The sequence below is a fragment of the Odontesthes bonariensis genome, chromosome 5 (genome assembly GCF_027942865.1).
Source record: "Odontesthes bonariensis isolate fOdoBon6 chromosome 5, fOdoBon6.hap1, whole genome shotgun sequence".
In the NCBI taxonomy this organism is placed as follows: domain Eukaryota; kingdom Metazoa; phylum Chordata; class Actinopteri; order Atheriniformes; family Atherinopsidae; genus Odontesthes; species Odontesthes bonariensis.
The window spans coordinates 37,163,421-37,186,226 of NC_134510.1; the positions used below are offsets into that span (position 1 = coordinate 37,163,421).

Below are 22,806 nucleotides of genomic sequence, written 5' to 3' on the forward strand. Positions count from 1 at the left end.
ATCATAAAGAAATCAGTATCACACTAAAAGTGTGGATGATCTACAATGAGCAAAGAAATCAAATGCGGGATGTAAAAGTGTAGTTTACTGATTTGTACGCAAGAGGGCGCCAGAACTTTGCTTTCGTCACCACTGCACCTGTTCCGTGAATTCCCCAAAGAGCCCCGAAAACCAAAGCCTCACATCATCACACCTGCGTTTCACATCTGAGAAGCAACTCAAATCAAGATTCAAGTTTAAGGAAATCGAGTTTTAAATGAAGATTTAAGTGTAAATCTTAATTCAGATGGATCCTTTTACAGGATCCGAAGCGGGCAGGAGAGTTCACCTCAGATGCAGCAAATGGATGCATGACCGAGGTTAAGTTCCTCTGGAATGGCCCTCGTGCCTTTTTATCTAGATAAACAGGTTTGACTCAGAGTTGGGGAACCAAAACAGCAGGAAAATGTGCATTTCAGGAATTTTGTCGTGGAGACCTTTGAGCCTCTTAACCTGCTCTGCAGATTAATGAGCGTCTCTGAGCCACATCCTCCGTCACGTGACGGAGCTTTTCTTTTTCACGTCTCCTTCAGAAGAATCCCAGGAATAAATGAATAATTTAGCAGCCTTAAACTCCAGCTGGTGTATTAAATATGAATCCTGCACATTGGGTTAAATGCATATTGATTTGTGGGTTTTTATTTTAATCTTTTTTTGGAAGGTGAGGATGTTCTGGGTGGGTGCTGTCAGGGCGCGTCGTGCGCGCACAGAAGTAGCGCCACAGGGGTTAATTCGATCATCATTAAGCCCGCTCATTAAAAATATGCTTCTTCATTAAATAGATGTCTGCATACACAGCCGTGACAGAACAGATGAGCGTGACGCACGAAGGTTCAGCAGTTATAAATAAACAACGCGGGGCTGTCAGATTCCGCTCCGCGCACATTCAACATATTCATTTTCATACAGACTTATGTAACAAATGGAAACGTTTGAGGGGCGTCAGGCGGCGGCTCTGTGTTCATCACATTGTCTGATTTAAGATGTGTTTGTGGTAAAGAAAAGAAAGAAAAATGATCATTTTCAGATGCCAGACACACCAAATAAAAACAGTTTAATGGTGGTCTTACCTTCTGGTTTCAGCCCTTTGTCACATCAGTTGGAAACGTGTTGGTGATGCCTTTGCGCCAAGTGCGCAAAAAGAGCTTTAAAAAAAGGCACGCCCGAGATATTTGCAAAAAAAGTTCCCAATAAAAAGTATCTCAGCTCCGTTTGGTTGAAGAAAACGAATCCTTCTTTCATGGTGACTGGAAGAAAATGGACTCACCGCAGCTTTCAGAGCTCTTTCTTCCCCCCTCTCTCTCACTCTCTCTCTCCATTTCGCACCCTCAGTCTCCCCCTCCATTGCAGACTTCCAGTGCGCATCTCTGAATGTGGACCCCTCTCAGCTCCGCAGCAAATGAGAGAACCGTGGGAATCTTCTTAGTCTTGAAGAGGAAAAAAAAAAAACTTGTTTGCAGCTGTTGGAGCTCATCGGGCGTGAAGGAGAAGCATAGACTCTCTATTCAGGTACAGGAAAAAGCGCTCTTATTGTAGGAATGTGATGAATGCCTTTATCTTCCATCTGAAGGGGTATAACACTGTAAGGTGTGTCCGGTGCTCTCAGGGGATTTGTGCGTAAAAAGACTTCCGTTGCGCATTTGTTTTGGGTACGCATGCATGGCAGTTAAAGATTGCGCAGAAAAACAAGTTCTTCACTCATAAATGTATTCATTTATATGCTCATACATATTTTGATTATTGCTTATTATCATCAAAAAACATTTGACGGGTGTTTGTGACGCAGCATCTGGAGGACAGAAGCCTGAGCGGAGAGGGTAAGGTCATTTATCCAGACAATGTCGGAGTGAAAGGAGGCATGAAGGGTGATTTTCAGACATGGTTCGGCCTTGTTCTGCTCCTCTCTGAGATGAGTCATGCACAGACTCAAGGGCATGTGTGTCGTTTTTTTCCCGTCTAACTACATCAGGCCCCCATTTTGTTTATGTGCCGACATAACCTGCATTCTTTGGAGTTTTTTTTATCTCACATTTTACTGAATACACATTTCAAGGTGGTCATATCATCAAAGAAACTCTCACAGTGAGTGAGAAATATGCTGCATGACTTGTTAGGGGCTGGAGGTTTTCTAGTGTCGAGCTTTATGAAAATGTGTTTTTTTTTTATGAGGAAAGAAGATTTAAATCTATCTGGAAACCAACTGAAGAGAGTTTGGAAACATGCTGTTGTGCCATTTAGAAAAACTAATGATCCCAAATGATTTTATGGTATATTTAAATGGTTGTGGGGGAACAACAACAGGAATGGGATATAAATAAGAAAAATAAACACTCTGAGGTGTCCTATCTGTACACGGATGGTTGAGGACAGAGTGCCTTCGGTCGTTTTGGATCCAGGGTGGAGGCTTTATGGACTGGGCTTCATGCTGTGAATCCTTGATGATCAGATTGGGACCTGGGGACATTAGAGGCCCTTTGTCCAGTTGATCCTGAGCAGGTGTGGTTGGGTGCGATGTCCAGCTCGGTGGGGGGGGGGGGGGGGGGGGCACCATCATAAGAGAGTGATGCAGCAATATGTGTGTGCAGCAGTGTTTAGGTGGGATTGTACTCATTAATCTTTGCTTTTCTTGTGAAATGCTTCAGATGTGGATTTCCACTGGTCTATACGAGGGAAAGAAAACACTAACAAACTGTAAGAAGTGGTTGCATGTCGAGCATTTAAACCAGATCAGGTTTTAAAATGGGTGATGCTTCCTGAACCCGATGCTCATCAGCAACTTTTTAGAAAATCTATCTATAGACTTAAAGGGATAGTTCGCCTCTTTTGACATGAAGCTGTATGACATCCCATACTAGCAACATCATTTATGAACATCTTCTTACCCCCTGCTGCGTCCTGTGAGCAGAGTTCCAGCCTCGTTTTGGTGTTGACGAAGGTAGTCTGGCTAGTTGGCTGGGGTTTAAAAAATAAAGCGTCTTGCTTCTCAAAACAATATGCGTGCAACAGAGTAATACATTTGCATCACAAAATCGTTCTCCAGGAAAAAGTCAGACCTCACAATCGCTTGGCCCTATTTTCTCTCCCTTCGTATCACTGTGCAGACCGAAGTGCAGACCGAGCAGTCCCCTGCTTCCTGTCACGTTCATGTTTTTAGTTTTGTTCCATCATGTGTTAGTCATGCCTTAGTTTTTAAGTCCATGTTTAGTTAAGTTTTGCCTTTGCTTTTCCTCAGTCCCCATGTTCTGCTCATTAGTCTCACTCACGTCACCTGTGTTCATTGTCCCCAGCTGCACTCATTCAACAATCACCCAGTTCAGTATTTAGTTTCCAGTTTTCCCCTTCAGTTTTGTGAATTCCTTCTCTGCATTCACCCTCCACGCCACGGTCATAGGAAGTCTAGTCTAGTCTAGTCTAGTCTAGTCTAGTCTAGTCTAGTCTAGTCTAGTCTAGTCTAGTCTAGTCTAGTCTAGTCTAGTCTAGTCTAGTCTAGTCTAGTCTAGTCTAGTCTAGTCTAGTCTAGTCTAGTCTTTTTGTTTTCTCACAGTTTAGTTGTTGGTATCCGGCTTAGCTGCGCTTTGTTTTGAATTAATAAATCAGTTTGTTTTTCGAAAGTCCGCATCCGTGTCCTGCCAAACCCATTACTGAGACTTCCAAGCAGCAGACACCGTAACAGGCGCGGCTGTCGGCAGGCGGCAGTGATACGAAGGGAGAGAAAATAGCGCCAAGAGATTGTGAGGTCTGACTTTTTCCTGGAGAACGATTTTGTGATGCAAATGTATTACTCTGTTGAACGCTTATTGTTTTGAGAAGCAAAACGCTTTATTTTCTAAACCCCAGCCAACTAGCCGGACTACTTTTGTCAACGCCAAAACGAGGCTGGAACTCTGCTCACAGGACGCAGCAGGGGGGAAGAAGATGTTCATAAATGATGTTGCTGATATGGGATGTCATACAGCTTCATCAAAAGAGGGGAACTATCCCTTTACTGACAAGTTTTGTCTAACAAGCGATTTTTATTATTATTTATTTTTTTATTTTTATTTTTTTAGTTATTTATTTATTTTTTGTCCCTCCGTGTTCTAGAAAATGACCAGTTCACTGGAAAAAGTCGTGGCCCAGAAGAAGGAGGCCATTGAGGCAGCGATGGATATGTTTGAGAGGGGGGCCGAGGTGTTGGCCAGTGCTGTGGGGGAGCTGTTTCCCCTCTGTGAGGCAGCCGCTCCGGTTCTGCGGCTGGCCTTGGACAACGTCCAGAGCAAAGAGGTCTTTTACGTCAAAGAGCAGTTTCTGACGGTGAGGAACAAGCTTGACGTGCTCTCCAGCCAGCTGGAGGACATCGACTGCGAGATCAAGAAGGGGAGGCTGGACTCGCAGTACTTCCTGGTGGAGGAGAACGTTAGGAACCAGTTTCGGAAGTACATGGATATTCTGGAGGCAAAGCAGCAGTTCAGGGAGGTGAAGACGAAGCTTTTTTTGGAGCACTTTGCCAAAACTGGAGGAGAGAAGAACCTGTTTGTGCTCTATGACGCTCTGATGGGGACAAACAGCTTCGGACAGTCGATTTTAGAGGTGGTGGAGACGTAAGTTGGTGTTTTACATCATATTTATCTGAACACTGGGCTTGTTTGGTTTATAAGCAGAGATGGGACCAAGTCACACATGTACAAGTCTCAAGTCTTAGCTTTCAAGTTTCAAGTAAGTCCCAAGTAATTTTTTTTTGATCAAGTCGTCAAAGTCAAGTCACCTTATTTTTGCATTTTACCTGCAGAATCTGATCTTAATAAAGTGAAAAGACAAGATATAAGTAACTGTCCCCCACCCCCACCCCGTATCATATCAAGCTAACTACCGACTATGCTAACAGGATAATATTAGCTAATTTGACGAGCACTTACTGGTCAGAATGGATCTTCAAATGACGGACAAAGTTGGAAGTTGTCGTCTGGCTGTCTGAGATGTTGATGCCGCATGTCTTGCACTGTGCTGTTCGTCTTTTGCCGTCAAAATGGTAATTACGAAAGCCGAAGTCTCTCCAATAAACACGTAAGGTACGTAGAGGGGGCATGGCTGATTGACAGGGTAGGGATCCAATCATGACGCCATTCTCAGCCTGCGCTCCTACCGGGTAATCAATGTTATTTTTTAAATTAATTAATTCTATATTCAAACTGAAAACATGCACTGAATAACACTCAAGTCATCGTGTCTCAAGTCAAGTCCCGAGTCTTTAACTTCCAAGTCCGAGTCTCAAATCATCAAAACAGCGACTCGAGTCGACTCAAGTCCAAGGCTGTGTTCGAAACCGCATACTACTCCTACTACTCATACTGACATTAACTTTTTTTAAGTTCCCGGATGCATTCTAGATTCGCTGTAATGTTGGGTATGCATCATGAGGTCACTACTCATACTCAAACTACCCAAGATGCAACGTAACGTGACGTCGCCGATCGTCATTTCCTGTCAAAACGGCAGTTTCAAGCTAGCTACAACGAGGGTAGGTTCAGTTCCTGTTTTCAAAACAAAACAACCTATTGTATGGTAATGGCTTTACCTCTGATAAAAGGCAACGGGTGTTTTATTTTGTGAAAATAACCGGAAGTGCGTTACTCACTGCGGCTAGCTTTAGTAGCGCCGAATTCGTGGGAACAAAACTGTAAACAGCCGGTATTTTGTCAGGTTTTCAACACGTTGGGGATCTAAACGACTACTTTCTCACCTGAAATGTTTCAAATGTTGCTAAAGTTTACAGAGTTTAGAGCTTAAGCGAAATCAGCTTCAGGCCGGCTGATTTCGGCTCGGGCAGGAGCGAAATGCATTGTGGGTAAACGCTCTGCATACTGTCTGATCGATGAATATGTAGTAGGCGGTTTCGAACACAGCCCAGGTCACAGTGACTTGAGTCCCCATCTCTGTTTATAAGTGTCTGGATTATTGAAAATCGAAGTTACAAACGAACTGTTTTGCAGGTACGTGGCGAGGAACCGCCGTCTCCTGGAAGACTTCTGCGTGAGGATGAAGGAGCTCTTTTGCTTGGGTTTGATCGCTCTGCTGGGCCACTGCGCCTTAACCCTGCAGAGCCAAGAGGAAGAGCAGGACAAAATCCAAGAGTGGAGCGGCAAAATCGAAGAAGTGGAGTCCAGGATGAAGACGACTATAGAGTCCTGTGTGGCTGCCTTCCCAGAGCAAGCCAAGTTAGACGCCCAACGCCTCCTGAAAGAGAAGGAAGAGGAAAGCCTGCAGGGCACGACTCAGCAGCTCCTGGATTTCTTGGTGAAGAAGTACGACTGGGTCAGCTGGTCAGTGCGACTGATCAACCATTCGGGCAGCACCTACCGGAACTGGCGCGCCGGCGAGCATTTCCACCACGTGGCCGGACGGAACTGGTTCGAGGTGCTTCAGGTGAACAACATCAACCTGGTGGTCTCCTACAGCACCAAGCCCCAGCCGGTGCCCCGCGACTGCATCCAGCAGGTGATGGAGGGCCAGGGGAGGAAGGGCAACGCCCCGGCCGTGGTGGAGGCGCTGGAGAAGCAGCTGTGCGGGTTCGTCGTTCACGCCGTCAGCCGCCACAAGCAGTCTGCAGCTGCGTGGAGCTTTCCCGAAGACTGTCACTACTGGGAGAGGCACAAGAATGTGGCCATTTGTGTGCACTCAGAGTAAAGCTGAGGAGTTCAGTTCTGCAGGACTCTGCAGCAGCGGCACGCGTATAAACGTAGCTTCCACTATCAGTATTTAACTTAATTATACTGAATGTGATGTGATAAATTCATCAGGGAACACTACTTTCCATAAATCCCAACATTTATTATTCACTGCAGACACTTTATAAGTCAAATCATGAGTCAAAATGCTTGAAATTCTTCAGAAAAACTAAATAAAGCCATACAAAAGTATAAATACAAGCCGTTTATCTGAGGAATTAAAAGTGCTCATTCTCATGGAAGATAACTTACGATTGACCTCGACTTTATTAGATGATTACTGATGCCATCAAAGTGGAAGAAATGGGTAAAAAAAAAAGTGGTGTTTACTAAATGTTTCCAGCCAATGGATCATCATATGACACAGTTTAAACACAGCGATGAGATCCGGTGTTTCCCTCTGATCCTTGGAGTACTTTCTCATGACGAAGGTAGACCGGCTAGTTGGCTGGGGTTTAAAAAATAAAGCGTTTTGCTTCTCAAAACAATATGCGTTCAAAAGAGTAATACATTTGCATCACAAAATGGTTCTCCAGGAAAAAGTCAGACCTCACAATTTCTTGGCCCTATTTTCTCTCCCTTCGTATTACTGCCTGCTGCCGCCTGCCAACAGCCGCGCCTGTTTTATGGTAATTTCTGCTCGGTCTGCACTTCGGTCTGCACAGTCTACACAGCAGGCAGTGATACGAAGGGAGAGAAAATAGGGCCAAGAGATTGTGAGGTCTGACTGAAGCCCGCTTCAGAAGGGCTTTGGTCATCCTGTGATCGGCTACTTTCTATCATCATTTGTCAGTTTATCCATCCCCTGTTACAGCTGCATGCCCATTATTAGCTTAGAAAGGTTTAGACTTTATAAAAGTTATTGTTAGAACGGGTAAAACACTTAAAACTCAAAAATAAAGAATATTACTGGGCATGTATTGTTGTAATGTTTTAAATACTTGAATGCAGTTTTTCTAGAGAAAATAATTGTTTTGTATATGGGATTATTCTCCATCGACTCTTTTGGGCTTTCACATGCGCGAGCCTACAACCAGCCGGTGAGTGACATGCTGTTTATAAAGTTGTTTTGTAACGTCCCCATGCCAGTAATGTGAGAACCATGCATATGGTTTTGATGGTAAGGCTTGTGACTTTATTGTCGGATGGGTTATAAAGTGGTGTGACGTTTCTGCAGTGTGCAAGTTGTTGTTTTACGTGGAAGGGTTAGCGCTTGCCCCTTAGCCACCACGTATTAGCCTCGCATGACATGCTGTGCGGACAGAGCGATCTCCACACAGGGAGCGCAGATTTGCACCTGTCTGTGTCCTACTATCAGTATTTGACAACCTCTAGCAATGGAAACACGCTTCAAATGCCCCGGAGTTCCCCTTTAAGCTACTCCTCAGTTGGATGTAAAGTTAGCCTCACATTACTTTACAAACTGGACAAATAACAGGCTGGGACAGAAAACATCAGATACTCAAATGCACTTTTATTGACGTTCTTCATAAGTTAACATAACATTGTGACTGTTTAAATACTAACAACCTGCATATTGTGATTATTACTCATTTATAAATGACCAAATTAGGTGGAAAATGTCCCAGTGGTGTTCAGGTTTCCATCTCGGCTGTATTCCGGGATGACGCAGCCCACCGTGAGCATCAGCCTCTGCACCTCCAGCTCTAAAGAGGTTTCGCTGAGGCTGCATTTAAAGCGCTGCGCTCCCATTTTGTCTGTGCTCAGCAGGCTGGCCTACATAACTCTGACAGGGAACGGAGAGAGAGGTTACTTCTTCAGGCGTGAAAAACAAGGAGGTTGAGAGTTTGGCGCCGGGAGACAATGTGCCTTGTGTTTGAAAGAGGCCGAACCAAAGCCTGTGAACTCCTCTGTGCCTCCGACTGGTTTATGCTGCTCCGCTTTGAATTGCTCAGCCAGCCCGGATGGATTGCTTCTGTATTTTAGTAAAACTGCCATTTTATTCAGCCTTTTTGTTTGTGATGGATCATTTAAGGCTCCACACTTTGCTGATGTCTGTATGTCCCAGTTTTTATTGCATATTTCAAACAAACCTGAATGACTTTTACCTGAATCTTAACACTTTGTGCGGTCTTAACATTGTGTTTATTCTCCTTGTCCTAAAAATAAAAAATAAAGCAACTTAATTGAATTTTAAATCCAAAATCTATTTTGTATGATGAAACCACCTGTTATCTATCTATTCAACTCAATTCAATACATTTTTTATCATGTATTTTTTGTTACACAATACAAAAAGACAATCACCAGTTTTCAGGATTACACTTTTTGTTTTTACCACAAACCAACTGTCAGTCGGACCAACAGTTTTCTTGTTTTCTCAGTTTTCTTTTACATAATAAAGGTTTATTATTGCTATTATATAAATGTGAAGTAATTACTTCTGAATTAATTATATTGAAAGGGAAAAAAACAGTGAACTTTTTTCTGGTGTTTAAATCTTTTTATAATTCACGGGTCAAAAATGACCCATAAGACAATCTTTGTACCCTAGTGGTGTACAGCCCACATGGAAACATAAACAAAAATAAAGTATGACTTTTTCTAATGATGGGGTCCCTTTAGGAAAAGTCATAACATTTCAAGTTGGAAAAAGATAGTTTACGGTATTTTTTTCTACAGCTAAACATGGTGGTGGGTCACTTTTGACCCGCAGGACAACAGGAGGGTTAAGATTGTTCCATTTATCTTTGATGTTTAATATATCCCCCCTTTTAAAGGTGTTGTGCTCAGCCAACTAACTACTGACGTGAAATGTTAATAAAAGCGGTGCATGATCAATGGGCAGCATGGCTGTGAAGCTTTATTACAATTACTGACAAAACACCAACAGTAAATGGAAGTGTAAACACGTGTAATCTAATATCTGTCCCGCTTGTTCAGATGTGATTTACACGGTGCTGATAGTGCCCGTGCGCATTAAAACCAGGCAGTGCACCCTCAGCAACAGGGACTCCGGCTAATTTAATTGATATTTACACATAAGTCAGCATTTCCTGACCGCAGCTCTGGTTTGATAGTCTATGAATAACCTTTGGCTGAGCTAATATCCTGCAGAGGAGCAGCAAAGTGCTTGGCTTCGCAGGACGGCAGCAGTCATAATGCTCTGTGTGGCTCATCCTTTCATATCTCAGCAGATCTGCAGGGTTTTTAGCCGCTCGGGCCTCTCCGTCGTAAATCAAGCCTGTCAGAACAAATCCAGCGTTATTCGTTAAACACAGCGCAGTGCAGGAGGAAGCAGACTGAGTGGAAACATCTGGTTTCCATGCATTGAGTGGAAAAACAGCAGCTGGTTGAAGAGAAGATCAGAGGCATTGTTTATAAAGGGTATAAAAGTAGGGCTGGGCAACGATTAAAGTTTTTAATCTAATTAATCACATGATTTCCCTGATTAATCGCGATTAATCGCATTTGTACGCAAAATCCAAAAATGAATCCAAAAGTAGTGTATAGCCTTTAGCATTTAGCTTTATTTTAAATGTGCTGCCATATGGATGAAAGTGCCATAACATTTGTTGTGCAAACACACTTTTAACATCAGCATCTTTCTGTAGTTTTTATGTAGAAGCCTCGCTCCACTGTCTGTTTCCTTGAATGACTTGCTGCTATCAGTTGTGTGTTTTGCCTTTAAGTGATATTTTAGACTGGAACTACTACGCTGAGAAGACAATTCAACTTGGCAGTGTTTACAGATGACTTTGGTTCTGTCGACTCCGCCGTCTGGAAGAACTTTAAAATGAAAATGGCCGAGTAAAAGTTCCGTACCCTTCTCCATGTTTGGTGGATCCGCCGATTACTTTCTTTTCCTGTTCCACAGCAGACAGCAGCAGACTTTTACAAAATAAAAGCCTGTGAGCAACAGACTTTTACAAAATAAAAGCCTGTGAGCAACAGGCTTTTACAAAATAAAAGCCTGTAAGCTTTTATTTTGTGAAGCCTGTGAAAAATTAATTAAATATTAGTTAATTAGTATATGGATGCAAACGCCCTGGAAATAGCCTCAAATCAAAGAGCTCTTCACCTTCGTCATCACGAACACTTCAGCACAAAAACAAAACAATGGAAAATGTGGTGTCACTGTGGAAATACTCAGACCCGAGGACGCACCTGATACCTTTCTGGCACGAAGCCCTCCTACAATCAGAAATCCCAGACAGGTGACTAACGTGTTTACCGGCTTTCGTGCATCAGGACTTTAATCCTACGTTTAAAAAAACAGAAAATCTGAAGCCGCCAGACAGTCGGGTGCGCCAGACTGCAGCTCAGACACACATCACAGACCAGTCCCAGAAAGCAGACCACTGAAAAGCCCCAACACAATGCGACAAATAAAACCGGAAACCAGGCAAAAGCACTGTTTACTTTTGTTATTTCTGTATTTAAGTAAAACTCAGCTGTATTTTTGGTGGAAGTTTTCTTTATTTAAACAGATTTTAACACTACAATCAGGACAGCCCTGTTTTTCCTCAGCTTGCTGCCTGTGCAGGCTGTATATCTGCACTGTGAGCCAGTGGATTCATTAGTGGTTGTGTGGGCTTTGCCTAGGTAACAACTATTGATCCAAGAGGCTCTTCTCCCACATGAAAGACTCTGGGCTGCGGTAGCCCGTCAATCCTGACTGTCATTATGGGAAGACTGAAGCCTCTGTGCACTGACAAATATCTACCGCAGCCAGATATGCACAGCTTTGTGGTTTGGGAAGAAGAAAAGTAAGGTTTTCAAAATCAAAGATAGAAATCCAAGGAGAAAATGGTATTGAAGGAGGTCTGCAGACAGAGGGCGCTATCGACATGCAGAACTTAAGGAAATTGTGTTCTAAAACAAACCCCAGACTTAAATAGTCCGTCTGGTGCTCCATTTTAGACTATTTTATCATGAGGATGATTTAAAAACATCAAAACGTGCTATTAAATGGTAATTAGTAGATTTACATCTCAAAGACTTAGCTAATTTAGAAGCATTAAGTGAAAGTACATGTGGGAGCAGAGCATACAGGAAGCAGTTATAGTTATTTATCTGCTGGGATTGTTTGTGTAAAGGAGGGTTTAAATTCATAAGAAAACTTTAAATGATAAAAGAAAAAACAGTCAGAAAGCCACGATGGTGCAATTCTAGAAATAAACGGATAATACCCCCACAAGAAGAAAGTCAAATCACAAGAAAAACATCTTGCTGCATCCCCCGAATGCTCTACTTTCCATCGAGCCGAATCTCCTCATCTCCAGGAGAAGATAGCAGCCAATATCAATATTTCATAAACAAATGAAAGACTGAATGGAGGCTCGCATCAGAGAGGCCCCGGAGGGGAGAGTCGATCAATGGTAGGAGCGCTTCTGTCCGCCAACGTCTGCCAATCCCGAACCCTGCAGCATAACACTATTACCCATCAGTCGGAGTGGACGGATCGACCAGCCCGCTGCTCTGAGAGTGGACTAATTCAATAAAAAGCATTAAAACATTTGTTCAGTGACACACTGGCTGCAGGTCTCAACCCAGGACCAGTGTCTGACTGAGTTTTTTAAGTGTAAAGTGTTTATAATACACGCTTCATGTAACTACTGTATTCGACTGGTTATAAAACCAACTAAAAGGGAACTAAGAGCATTTCTTTTGCCAAGATCAATCACATATTTAACAATAAAAAAAAAATGACCCAAATCTTTGCAAAAATTTAATGGGTTGTTCCCTTGCCCAGACTTCATCTCCCCCCTGAGGTTCATGAAATTCATTTTGGGAGGTTTTTTTTTGTAATCTTGTAGAATAAAAAAGCAAACAAACAGCCCTTGCCTTGGCAGAGGATCAAGATTTGTTGTACTTACTTGATAAGGGTGTTGGTTGACTAATGAAATGCTTAAATTAAGCAATTTAGCACATACCTTTACATAATAATCTGACAGAGATGATGGCATACAGACGATGCAATCAAAACCCATATTTTGTGTCCTCTTATAATAAAGCGTAGATTAAAGAAAACTAAACCAAGTTGTAAAACCACATATCTGCAGTATCTTCAACTTTATGCTAAGATAATGTATTTTTGTGGTTGTTTTGTAGCTTTAAAAAAATCAACTACATGCAGTGTTAACTGATGTGTGTTGAGGTTAGTTTGTACTAAAGTAATCACTGTTCCATCAGTTAAGAACACACAACTATTAGCCACATCTATCATTTGTGCATTTTGGTCAGGGGTGATTAGCTTAGCTGTTAGCAGCTAGCTTACGAGCTGATTCCATCTCAAAGAAAATCTTTTACTTGTAGTCATTTTTATGTTGGAATTACTGTGTTTACCTCAGTTACCATCAGTTAAGAACACACAACTATTAGCCAAATTTAGCATTTGTGCATTTTTGTCATGGATGATTAGCTTAGCTGTTAGCAGCTAGCTTACGAGCTGATACCATCTCAAAGAAAATCTTTTACTTGGACTCATTTTTATGATGGATTTACCGGATTAACCTTTTGAAATGCTATAGAAGTTTGTCATGTGGTTAAACATTGTAACATTAGTTTGTTGTCACCACTACAAATGTGCAAAACATCTTCTCCACACCAACTGACTTACCGCAAAAGACTACAACTGGTTGTTCAAACACAACACCAGCATGGTTTACAGACTGCTTAAACTGATGCCTATTTATAGTCCTCCAAGATGGCTGACTCTCCCTTTACAGTCCATGAAATGCTGCTACAACCCGAAACAGAAGAAAAATCACTCTACAACTGTCCAACAAATTGTCACTACAGATTTCCAAATAGTAACAAAACAAAAGTGTTAGAAATAAGGATTGATTGTGTGCACAAATGGTGATAGAAAATGTTTCGAAACTTTATGTCTGAAGGTCGACTGCTGTAGCTGCTGATTTACAACCCATCCCAAATCTGTTGTTTTTCTTTACTTAATGCCTAAAAGGTGCCCTCAATTCATCAGGTAAAGGTAAATATATTAATAAGATATTGCCCTACTTATTAGAAATGTTAAAGTTACTTATGTATTCATGTATCTGAATGAGGAATCCATCTGTCTGTAAAGCACACATGTCTGGGCCATCTGTGGTGCCTGAACATTTCCCTCAGGTTTTCCAACACTTTCTTTTCTCCTCTGATGCCCTTTCAGTCTGGCCCCCTCTTCAAGGCCCCATGAAATCTCCTCCAAACCTCCCGCGCAGACACTCAGATTCCTCTCTCCTTCATTTCCTGCAGGTCATTTGCCTGATAATGAATGTGTTCTAGTTTTTTCCCCTGAATTTCAGCTACTACATCATCTCATACCTTCTCGGTAGGATGTAAAATCTCCCAAAAGATCTACAAACTGTCAGAACTCCCACATATTTAAGTGATTAGGAAATCATTTGTAAAAGTTCTCAGACTGTCAGCAAGTTGCACAGAATGTGTTTTGTGGTACAAAAGAAAATCAGAATTATTAGATAAGAAATCTTTGGTTAATCAGTGACAGTCCCCAGAGGAGTCTGACTGTGCAACATTAACATAATGGGAGAGGTGGAGCTGTGCACAGTTATCCCAGAGGGAGAAGGAGGTAAATGAGTGAAAGCATGAGAAAGAGGAAGTGAGGGCGGGTAAAAAACCAGGAAATACCACGTCACAGAGCCATTCCCTTCAGTTGTGTAATCCCTCCCAGTCTAACACAAATCCTCAGGAGAACATCAACAAATATGAGTAAAGACTTAATTATTCAACCTTTGTGCGGTCTTAACATTCTGTTTACTCCCTTTGTCCTAAGCCCCAAAATAAAGCAACTTAATTGAATTTTAAATCCAAAATCTATTTTGTATGATGAAACCACCTGTTATTTATCTATTCAATACATTTTTTATCATGTATTTTTTGTTACACAATACAAAAAGACAATCACCAGTTTTCAGGTTTACACAGTTTTTTTTTTTTTTTTACCACAAACCAACTGTCAGTTGGACCAACAGTTTTCTTGTTTTCTCAGTTTTCTTTTACATAATAGAGGTTTATTATTGCTATTATATAAATGTGAAGTAATTATTTCTGAATTAATTATATTAAAAGAGAAAAAAACAGTGAACTTTTTTCTGGTGTTTAAATCTTTTTATAATTCACGGGTCAAAAATTACCCATAAGACAATCTTTGTACCCTAGTGGTGTACAGCCCACATGGAAACATAAACAAAAATAAAGTGTGACTTTTTCTAATGATGGGGTCCCTTTAGGAAAAGTCATAACATTTCAAGTTGGAAAAAGATAGTTTAAGGTATTTTTTCTACAGCTAAACATGGTAGTGGCTCACTTTTGACCCGCAGGACAACAGGAGGGTTAAATCACGTTTTCACCTGCTAGTTTCACCCAAAATATTTCTGAAAAATGATTTCAAGCACAGGCTTTGAAGAGGAAGAAGCATTCTGAGGCTGATTGTCCTGTTCAAAGGTCGAGAAAAGTGCAGCTCAACAATCTGCAGTAATGTCCAACCTGTTTGTGAGGCTGAATATGGAAATGCTGCCCAGCTGATGTGCATTGCATCATTTTCTGACAGTGGGAGGCGGACTGGGTGGATAATGGCTGGACAAAGTTCAGGGTGAGCACTTTGGTTGAGGTTTAAGAGCATTCTTTAACCAAATGTTCGTACGTTATGTCTAACTGAACCACACGATCATCAAAACATTGGACTTAAACACATCGGACCAGGTTCTCCGTCCCATTTCCTACCAAACGATCAATGTTGATTAATTTTAGCAAATGCAGTTTATTATCACGGTCAGCTTTATCTTATCGTGCTGGAAACACTTCTTGCAATAAATGTGTCCCAAAACCTGCAGTTTTATCTGCTGGGAGGATCAGACCATCGGACAGTGGGTTCACATGGCACTGAAAGGATCAGATAATTGGCTAAATGACAATAAGAACGAGTTGAGTAAGGGTAATTATCCTTGGATATATGGCTTGTCATACCCATACCATGAAACAACTGACACAGAAATCATGGAAAACGTCTGGTGCATGACCTCTAATTGAACTGGTAACAATTTTAAGGTATTAAATTCAACTCCAGAGAGCGTTAGCACTGTGATTGTAAAAGGTCAACCAGATTTTAGTTTCCAGGCTGATCACCGGTGTGAAGAATTAACTCTACAAAATGTTGGACAGTTCCTTTTATTTTATTTTATCTTATTTGACACAGCTAACCTGTAACTGCATTGTTTTAATGTAAAAACATAGAGAAACTGTGTTGAAATTATGCAAAATCTACACTTCTCGTTAAATATGGACGCAAACGCCCTGGAAATAGCCTCAAATCCAAAAGCTCTTCACCTTCTTTTTTTTTCCCCCTTGTCCTGTCCAGCATTATGGCAGCAGAATTGTAATCTGAATACCGTTTGTGCTAAACACATTTGCTGTGCCAAGGGAAGCTTTATGGATGTAAAGCTCCCCTTGATGCCCATCAACTCCTCATTTTTATTTATTTATTTTTGTTACAATGTTTAACATGATATGATAATAGTAAAGCTCTTCACCTTCATCATCACTCAGTGGGGTCACATGGCACTGAAAGGATCAGATTATTGGCTAAATTGAGTTATTAAGTGCATGTAGACACCTTAATCTGACTAAGAATTGGATCGGATCGGATTAAGACCTCGAGATAACTCGGTTGAAAGTCAAACTAAACGTGCTTTTAGACGCTGAAGCACGTGGTGAATCAGACTGAGTTGAGCAAGGGTAATTCTCCTTGGATATATGGCGGTGAATGAATGTGATCAGAGGCACAAAGCGTGTCATACCCCGGTATGATAGGTGGCGCTTTACCCATTCCAGCTGTTGCTAATAGAGCCACTTCCTGTTGACCTCTTCACCACCAACAACAACAACAAACTCAGGCATTGGAGAAAGATGGAGAACGCAGAGCCAGATGAAGCTACGTCCCTCTACATTTGGTCTGTGATGAGCTGCTTGTTGCACAAACGCGATGCCCAACGGAGCATTCTCCATCGCGTTGTTTGTTTCTTTCTGACGGCGACAACAACAGGAATATCGTCTCCTTTGACTTCCGGGTCACGACCCCGGGAAAACATCTGGAGCATGCGCAGAACGCAAAGTCTGATTCACCACGTCTACAAGCAGGTTTAGAGTGACTTTCAACCCAGTTATCTCGAGGTCTTAATCCGATCCGATCCAATTCTTAGTCAGATTAAGGTGTCTACATGCACTTAATAACTCAGTCTGGTTGTAATTTAGCCAATAATCCGATCCTTTCAGTGCCATGTGACCCCACTGACAGCCCAGCAGTAAGGAGACGTTTTGTTGTGGATCGTTGTGCGAGCTGGACCTGCAGCTGTAGTAATTGTTAGCATAATATAGCTAATGACGCTCTAAAAGATTCAGTTTACTGGAACTGCTTTCAGTTCAGTTCAGTTTTATTCACAGAGCACATCTCAAGGCACTTCAAAGATACGATCCAATTCAAGCCAATTAGAATCGATTTCATAAGAATACAATCACAGTTTCCTGAACTCACCTGTGTCCAACACAAGGGGCGATACATTTCACAGCTTTTCTGACTGCATGTTGTTAGATAAGTGTCGAATTTTGAGTAAATTAAGGTTAGCTAGAGCAATGACACGATGCTTTTCCAACATGGTGCAGTGGGATCTTGTATTTTCTATTTCCTATTTTCAGATCTGAATAATATTTAGAGGGATACCCATGTTGTAAGTCTCAAAAATGAAGCAAATAAAGAAGAAAAAGCTTAAAAGATGAACATGTGTTTGCAGTGTGTGCGATCATCGTAAAAGACACTGAGTTACTATCAAGAATTAGGGAGGAAGAGACCCGAATGCAAGACTAAAGGAGACAAATGCAGCCGGTTAGATGATCTGGAAGGTCTTTAATAAATCCCAAAAACACAGAGAAACCACAGGAGGCTCAGGACATGGCCGACAGAAATAGGAACAACAGAAAACCAGGAGTCTGTATGCTGAGGGAGTGATGAGGGGGTGAAAACAGGTGAGTGTAACCAGGTCTAAAACAAGCAATAGGGAGTTCTTACAAAATAAAACAGGATATATCCAGGATCAGTTACAGCTGATGTTTCATTAGAAGGTTTTTATTTATTTATGTGGGAGTCGAAGGATGATGATGATGTGTTCCTCCTGCAGCTGGACTGTAAATAAACTCCAGTAAATTACCATGGTAACAGCTGTATTGATCCACATTTTAAAACAATGGACAGAATAGTGACAGATATCTTTAAATGTATTTACATGTACGTTCATCATTGTGAATTCACATTCATTTGAAATGACATTAAGGTTATAAATGTATAAAGTTCTGAACATTCAAAGCTAATAGCATGTGCACATGCACGTGCGCAGTGTGAGCAGGTGTGTGGGTGACGCCCTGTCCAGGGTGTGCCCGTCCTCTCACCCAGTGCCAGCAGCGACAGACTCCAGCCCTCCCACGACCTTTGAAACGATTAAAGGGATAGTTCGCCTCTTTTGACATGAAGCTGTATGACATCCCATATCAGCAACATCATTTATGAACATCTTCTTACCCCCTGCTGCGTCCTGTGAGCCGAGTTCCAGCCTCGTTTTGGCGTTGACGAAAGTAGTCCGGCTAGTTGGCTGGGGCAAATACATTTGCATTTGCAGTGATACGAAGGGAGAGAAAATAGGGCCAAGCGATTGTGAGGTCTGACTTTTTCCTGGAGAACGATTTTGTGATGCAAATGTATTACTCTTTTGAACGCATATTGTTTTGAGAAGCAAAACGCTTTATTTTTTAAACCTCAGCCAACTAGCCGGGACTAGTTTCTTCAACACCAAAACGAGGCTGGAACTCTGCTCACAGGACGCAGCAGGGGGTAAGAAGATGTTCATAAATGATGTTGCTAATATGGGATGTCATACAGCTTCATGTCAAAAGAGGCGAACTATCCCCTTTAAGCAGGAATGTAAAATGAATGAATTCATGTATGTGAGTCTGAAAGTAGAGCCGTTTTGGGGGCTTTCAGTGAATGACAGCTACAAATGTATGATTAAACTAAATGTAGTAATTAGATTTCCAATTCAGCCTGATCTTGAAGGTGGTTTGGGTCGCCTGTGTAAGGTTAAAGGATTCGCCTGCGATCGATACACCAGCTCCTCCAGCCTCTGAAGCTTTATCCGTTTCCTCAGATCTAACTCGAGTTTGTATTGATCTGCCTGAGTGACAGACGGGCTCGTATCGAGGTGGACTATCGGCCTTCTGCTGCCACTGATGAGCATACGGATCAGGCTGTCTGATATGCAACTCAAATGAGGCAACATTCAGCCGTGTGAGGCGGGAATCAGGAGGAAATTGTGCACGGCAACTCTATAAAACAGAAACATGGAGTCATTTAGATGAGGACTTCATACCCACAGCATGAGATAACAAGTGAGCAATCAGCAAAGCCAGTTTCCATGAAACTGCAACTCAAACGGAGCTGAGGAAGCACTCTCCCTCTGTCCCTGCTCTGCCATGACTTCTATGAAAGAAGTGATCCTGAAATCTGGCTTTAGACGCCCTGTTCTCTGTGACCTGGAAACATCTGGAGAGGGAGAGGGAGAGGGTGGGGGGGGCATACTCAAAGCATAAACACCACTTTTTAAAACCCAAACTACAATCATTCTGTCAGGGTTGGGTGTAGGGAAGGACACGGATGCGGACTTTTCATGAGAAAACTGGATTTATTATACAAAAAAAACAAAGTACCAACAGACAGCACGGCTGAGCCGGATATCAAAAACTTAACTGTGGATAAACAAACAAAAAGACTTGGCATGGGTTAGAATAAATAAATATTTAACTTGGCAGGTAACGTAGAACATGGGTAAGTACGACATGTAAGGCAAGAAACGAAAGCAAAGATCTGACAAACAGACAGAGGAGACAGGAGACTAAATAAATTTTATTAAAAAATAAAAAAAAAATGGGGGGGGGCTTTTGTGCCTTTAATGGATAGGAAAGTTCAGAGAGACAGGAAGCAGTGGGCAGAGAGAGGGGGAACAACATGCAGCACAGGGCCAGCTGCAGCGAGGACTATAGCCTCTGTACATGGGGCGCCTGCTCAACCCACTACGCCACGGACCCCCCCTGTTTTATTATTTATTTTATTTTGTAAAAGTCTGTTGCTCACAGGCTTTTATTTTGTAAAAGTCTGTTGCTGTCTGCTGTGGAACAGGAAAAGAAAGTAATCGGCGGATCCACCAAACATGGAGAAGGGTACGGAACTTTTACTCGGCCATTTTCATCTTAAAGTTCTTCCAGACGGCGGAGTCGACAGAACCAAAGTCATCTGTAAACACTGCCAAGTTGAATTGTCTTCTCAGCGTAGTAGTTCCAGTCTAAAATATCACTTAAAGGCAAAACACACAACTGATAGCAGCAAGTCATTCAAGGAAACAGACAGTGGAGCGAGGCTTCTACATAAAAACTACAGAAAGATGCTGATGTTAAAAGTGTGTTTGCACAACAAATGTTATGGCACTTTCATTCATATGGCAGCACATTTAAAATAAAGCTAAATGCTAAAAGCTATACACTACTTTTGGATTCTTTTTTGGGATTTTGCGTACAACTGCGATTAATCGTGATTAATCAGGGAAATCATGTGATTAATTAGATTAAAGATTTTAATCGTTGCCCAGCCCTATTGTATATATAAAAGATCCCCGGAGGTCATTTAGACACAAACAGGAGCATACATCTCTGAGAAATCCCTCTCATTATCATGGAGTACATCAGGTGTGTGTGTAGCCACACATTGATTGGAAACTTTTTACAGGCTGATATATCTCAGCAGCTGACCGGAAGGACGAAACCTGCTGACTCTGGTTTGGACTTTGAAGCTTCTTGCTCGCCGAGGACTTTTACTGTAGGCTAGTAAAGTGTTTATGACATTTTAAGTGTCTTATTTTTTTTCATATGAAGCCCCATTTACGTCTGGTATCAACATGAGATCTAAATCTGGGCAATAAAGTATGAAAGTTACCTGCCTGTTTTCTGTTCAGGTTACTCATTATTAGCCATAGCCATCTGATTTATCTTTACATACCAGAGCCATCGAGATTGGGGTGGTTGAGACTACATTTGAGGCACAATTGCCTCTGTCATGGCAGTGATTAAGCAGTGACTGAACTCAAGATTTTGACCAGTTTGGGCTGAGAGATTAGATATTTAGACAAACTCAGTTCCCTGAGTTTTAATGTTCAAAAGAAGGAAAAAAGGTCATTAAAACAGCCAAATACTATGGCATCGACTTATAGGTCTGACTCACTTTCAGAACCAAGTTTCTGGTCAGTGATTGGACCAGTTCTGAGACTTTTCATAGGTGATTGCATCAGTCCAAGTCAGGTAAACCAAGTCACTCTGTGGGGTTACATGGCACTGAAAGGATCGGATTATTGGCTGAATTACAATCAGACTGAGTTATTAAGTGTATGTCGACACCTTAATCTGACTATAAATCGGATCGGATCGGATTAAGACCCCGAGGTAACTCGGTTGACTTTGCGTTCTGCGCATGCTCGAGACTTTTTCCCGGGGTCGTGACCTGGAAGTCAAAGGAGACGATATTCCTGTTGTTGTCGCCGTCAGAAAGAAAGAAACAACGCGATGGAGAATGCTCCGTTGGGCATCGAGTTTGTGCAACAAGCAGCTCATCACAGACCAAATGTAGAGGGACGTAGCTTCATCTGGCTCTGCGTTCTCCATCTTTCTCCAATGCCTGAGTTTGTTGTTGTTGTTGGTGGTGAAGAGGTCAACAGGAAGTGGCTCTATTAGCAATAGCTGGAATGGGTACAGCGCCACCTATCATACCGGGGTATGACACGCTTTGTGCCTCTGATCCCATTCATTTACCGCCATGTATTCAAGGAGAATTACCCTCGCTCAACTCATTCTTATTGTAATTTAGCCAATAATCCGATCCTTTCAGTGCTATGTGACCCCACTGAGTGTTAAAGCATTCTGTAATCTAATCTCAAAAGGACGGTTTGATACAGCTGAACGACCACAGGTTACACTAACATGAGGAGTACCAGCAGTTCAACACCCAGCCTCTCTGACTCCTCCTCCTCTCTGCTACTCATCATGAAACATGGTCACATTACAGCATCCAAAATCAATGACACAGAAGCCATCGAAATGCTGGAACACTGAGCGTCCTCCTTATCTGTGCTCTCCTTATATAATAATGATAATAAATTTATTTGTATAGCACCTTTCACAGAAAATAAAATTCACAAAGTGCTTCACAATACGATGCAAGTCAACATTTCATATACACATCATATACACACATAAGAAAACACAGTAAATGTAGAAAAGCATGAGGCTACAGAGCAGATGGGCACTTTAAGAACAGATAAAAGCTATTTTAAATAGGTGGGTCTTCAGATTCTTTTTGAAAATGTCTAAAGAAGTTGCAGACCGTAGACAGAGGGGAAGAGAGTTCCAAAGAGTTGGAGCCACTACCTCAAAGGCACGATCACCCTTTGTCTTTAGACAAGAGCGGGGGACAGTCAATAAGCTCTCCTTATAAATAAATAAAAACCTTCCAGGATCAGCTGTAACTGATCCTGGATATATACTGTTTTATTTTGTAGGAACTCCCTCTTGCTTGTTTTAGACCTGGTGACACTCACCTGTTTTCACCTCCCTCAGCATACAGACTCCTGGTTTTCTGTTGTTCCTGTTTCTGTCGGCCATGTCCTGAGCCTCCTGTGGTTTCTAGTGTTCTCTGTGTTTTTGGAAGATATTAAAGACCTTCCAGATCATCTAACCGGCTGCATTTGTCTCCTTCAGTCTTGCATTCGGGTCTCTTCCTCCCTAATTCTTGATAGTAACTCAAGATAGTGTATTTTAAGATGATTGCACACACTGCAAACACATGTTCATCTTTTAAGCTTTTTCTTCTTTATTTACTTCATTTTTGAGACTTACAACATAGGTATCCCTCTAAATATTATTCAGATCTGAAAATAGGAAATAGAAAATACAAGATCCCACTGCACCATGTTGGAAAAGCATCGTGTCATTG

General features: G+C 41.8%; 1 protein-coding gene across 2 annotated transcripts; it reads left to right on the forward strand.

Moving 5' to 3' along the window:
• Positions 1 to 1,271: 1,271 nt before the first annotated feature.
• Positions 1,272 to 7,340, forward strand: rpz6 (rapunzel 6). 2 transcript variants are annotated; one of them, XM_075466287.1, is made up of 3 exons: positions 1,272 to 1,548; positions 4,123 to 4,619; positions 6,009 to 7,340. In XM_075466287.1, the coding sequence occupies exons 1-3, from the start codon at positions 1,411 to 1,413 to the stop codon at positions 6,700 to 6,702; spliced, it is 1,329 nt and encodes a 442-aa protein (XP_075322402.1). In that variant the 5' UTR covers positions 1,272 to 1,410; the 3' UTR covers positions 6,703 to 7,340. The 2 variants fall into 2 exon arrangements, with proteins under 2 accessions (XP_075322402.1, XP_075322403.1); XM_075466288.1 differs by lacking the exon at positions 1,272 to 1,548 and adding an exon at positions 1,751 to 1,856.
• The last annotated feature ends 15,466 nt before the right edge of the window (positions 7,341 to 22,806 follow it).

Bases quoted from the DNA above. Each gene is read 5' to 3' on its own strand.
- rpz6 (XM_075466287.1), top strand. From the start codon at position 1,411: ATGTGGACCCCTCTCAGCTCCGCAGCAAATGAGAGAACCGTGGGAATC. The intron at 1,549-4,122 runs GTACAGGAAAAA...TCCGTGTTCTAG, and splicing joins AGCATAGACTCTCTATTCAG to AAAATGACCAGTTCACTGGA. The intron at 4,620-6,008 runs GTAAGTTGGTGT...ACTGTTTTGCAG, and splicing joins ATTTTAGAGGTGGTGGAGAC to GTACGTGGCGAGGAACCGCC.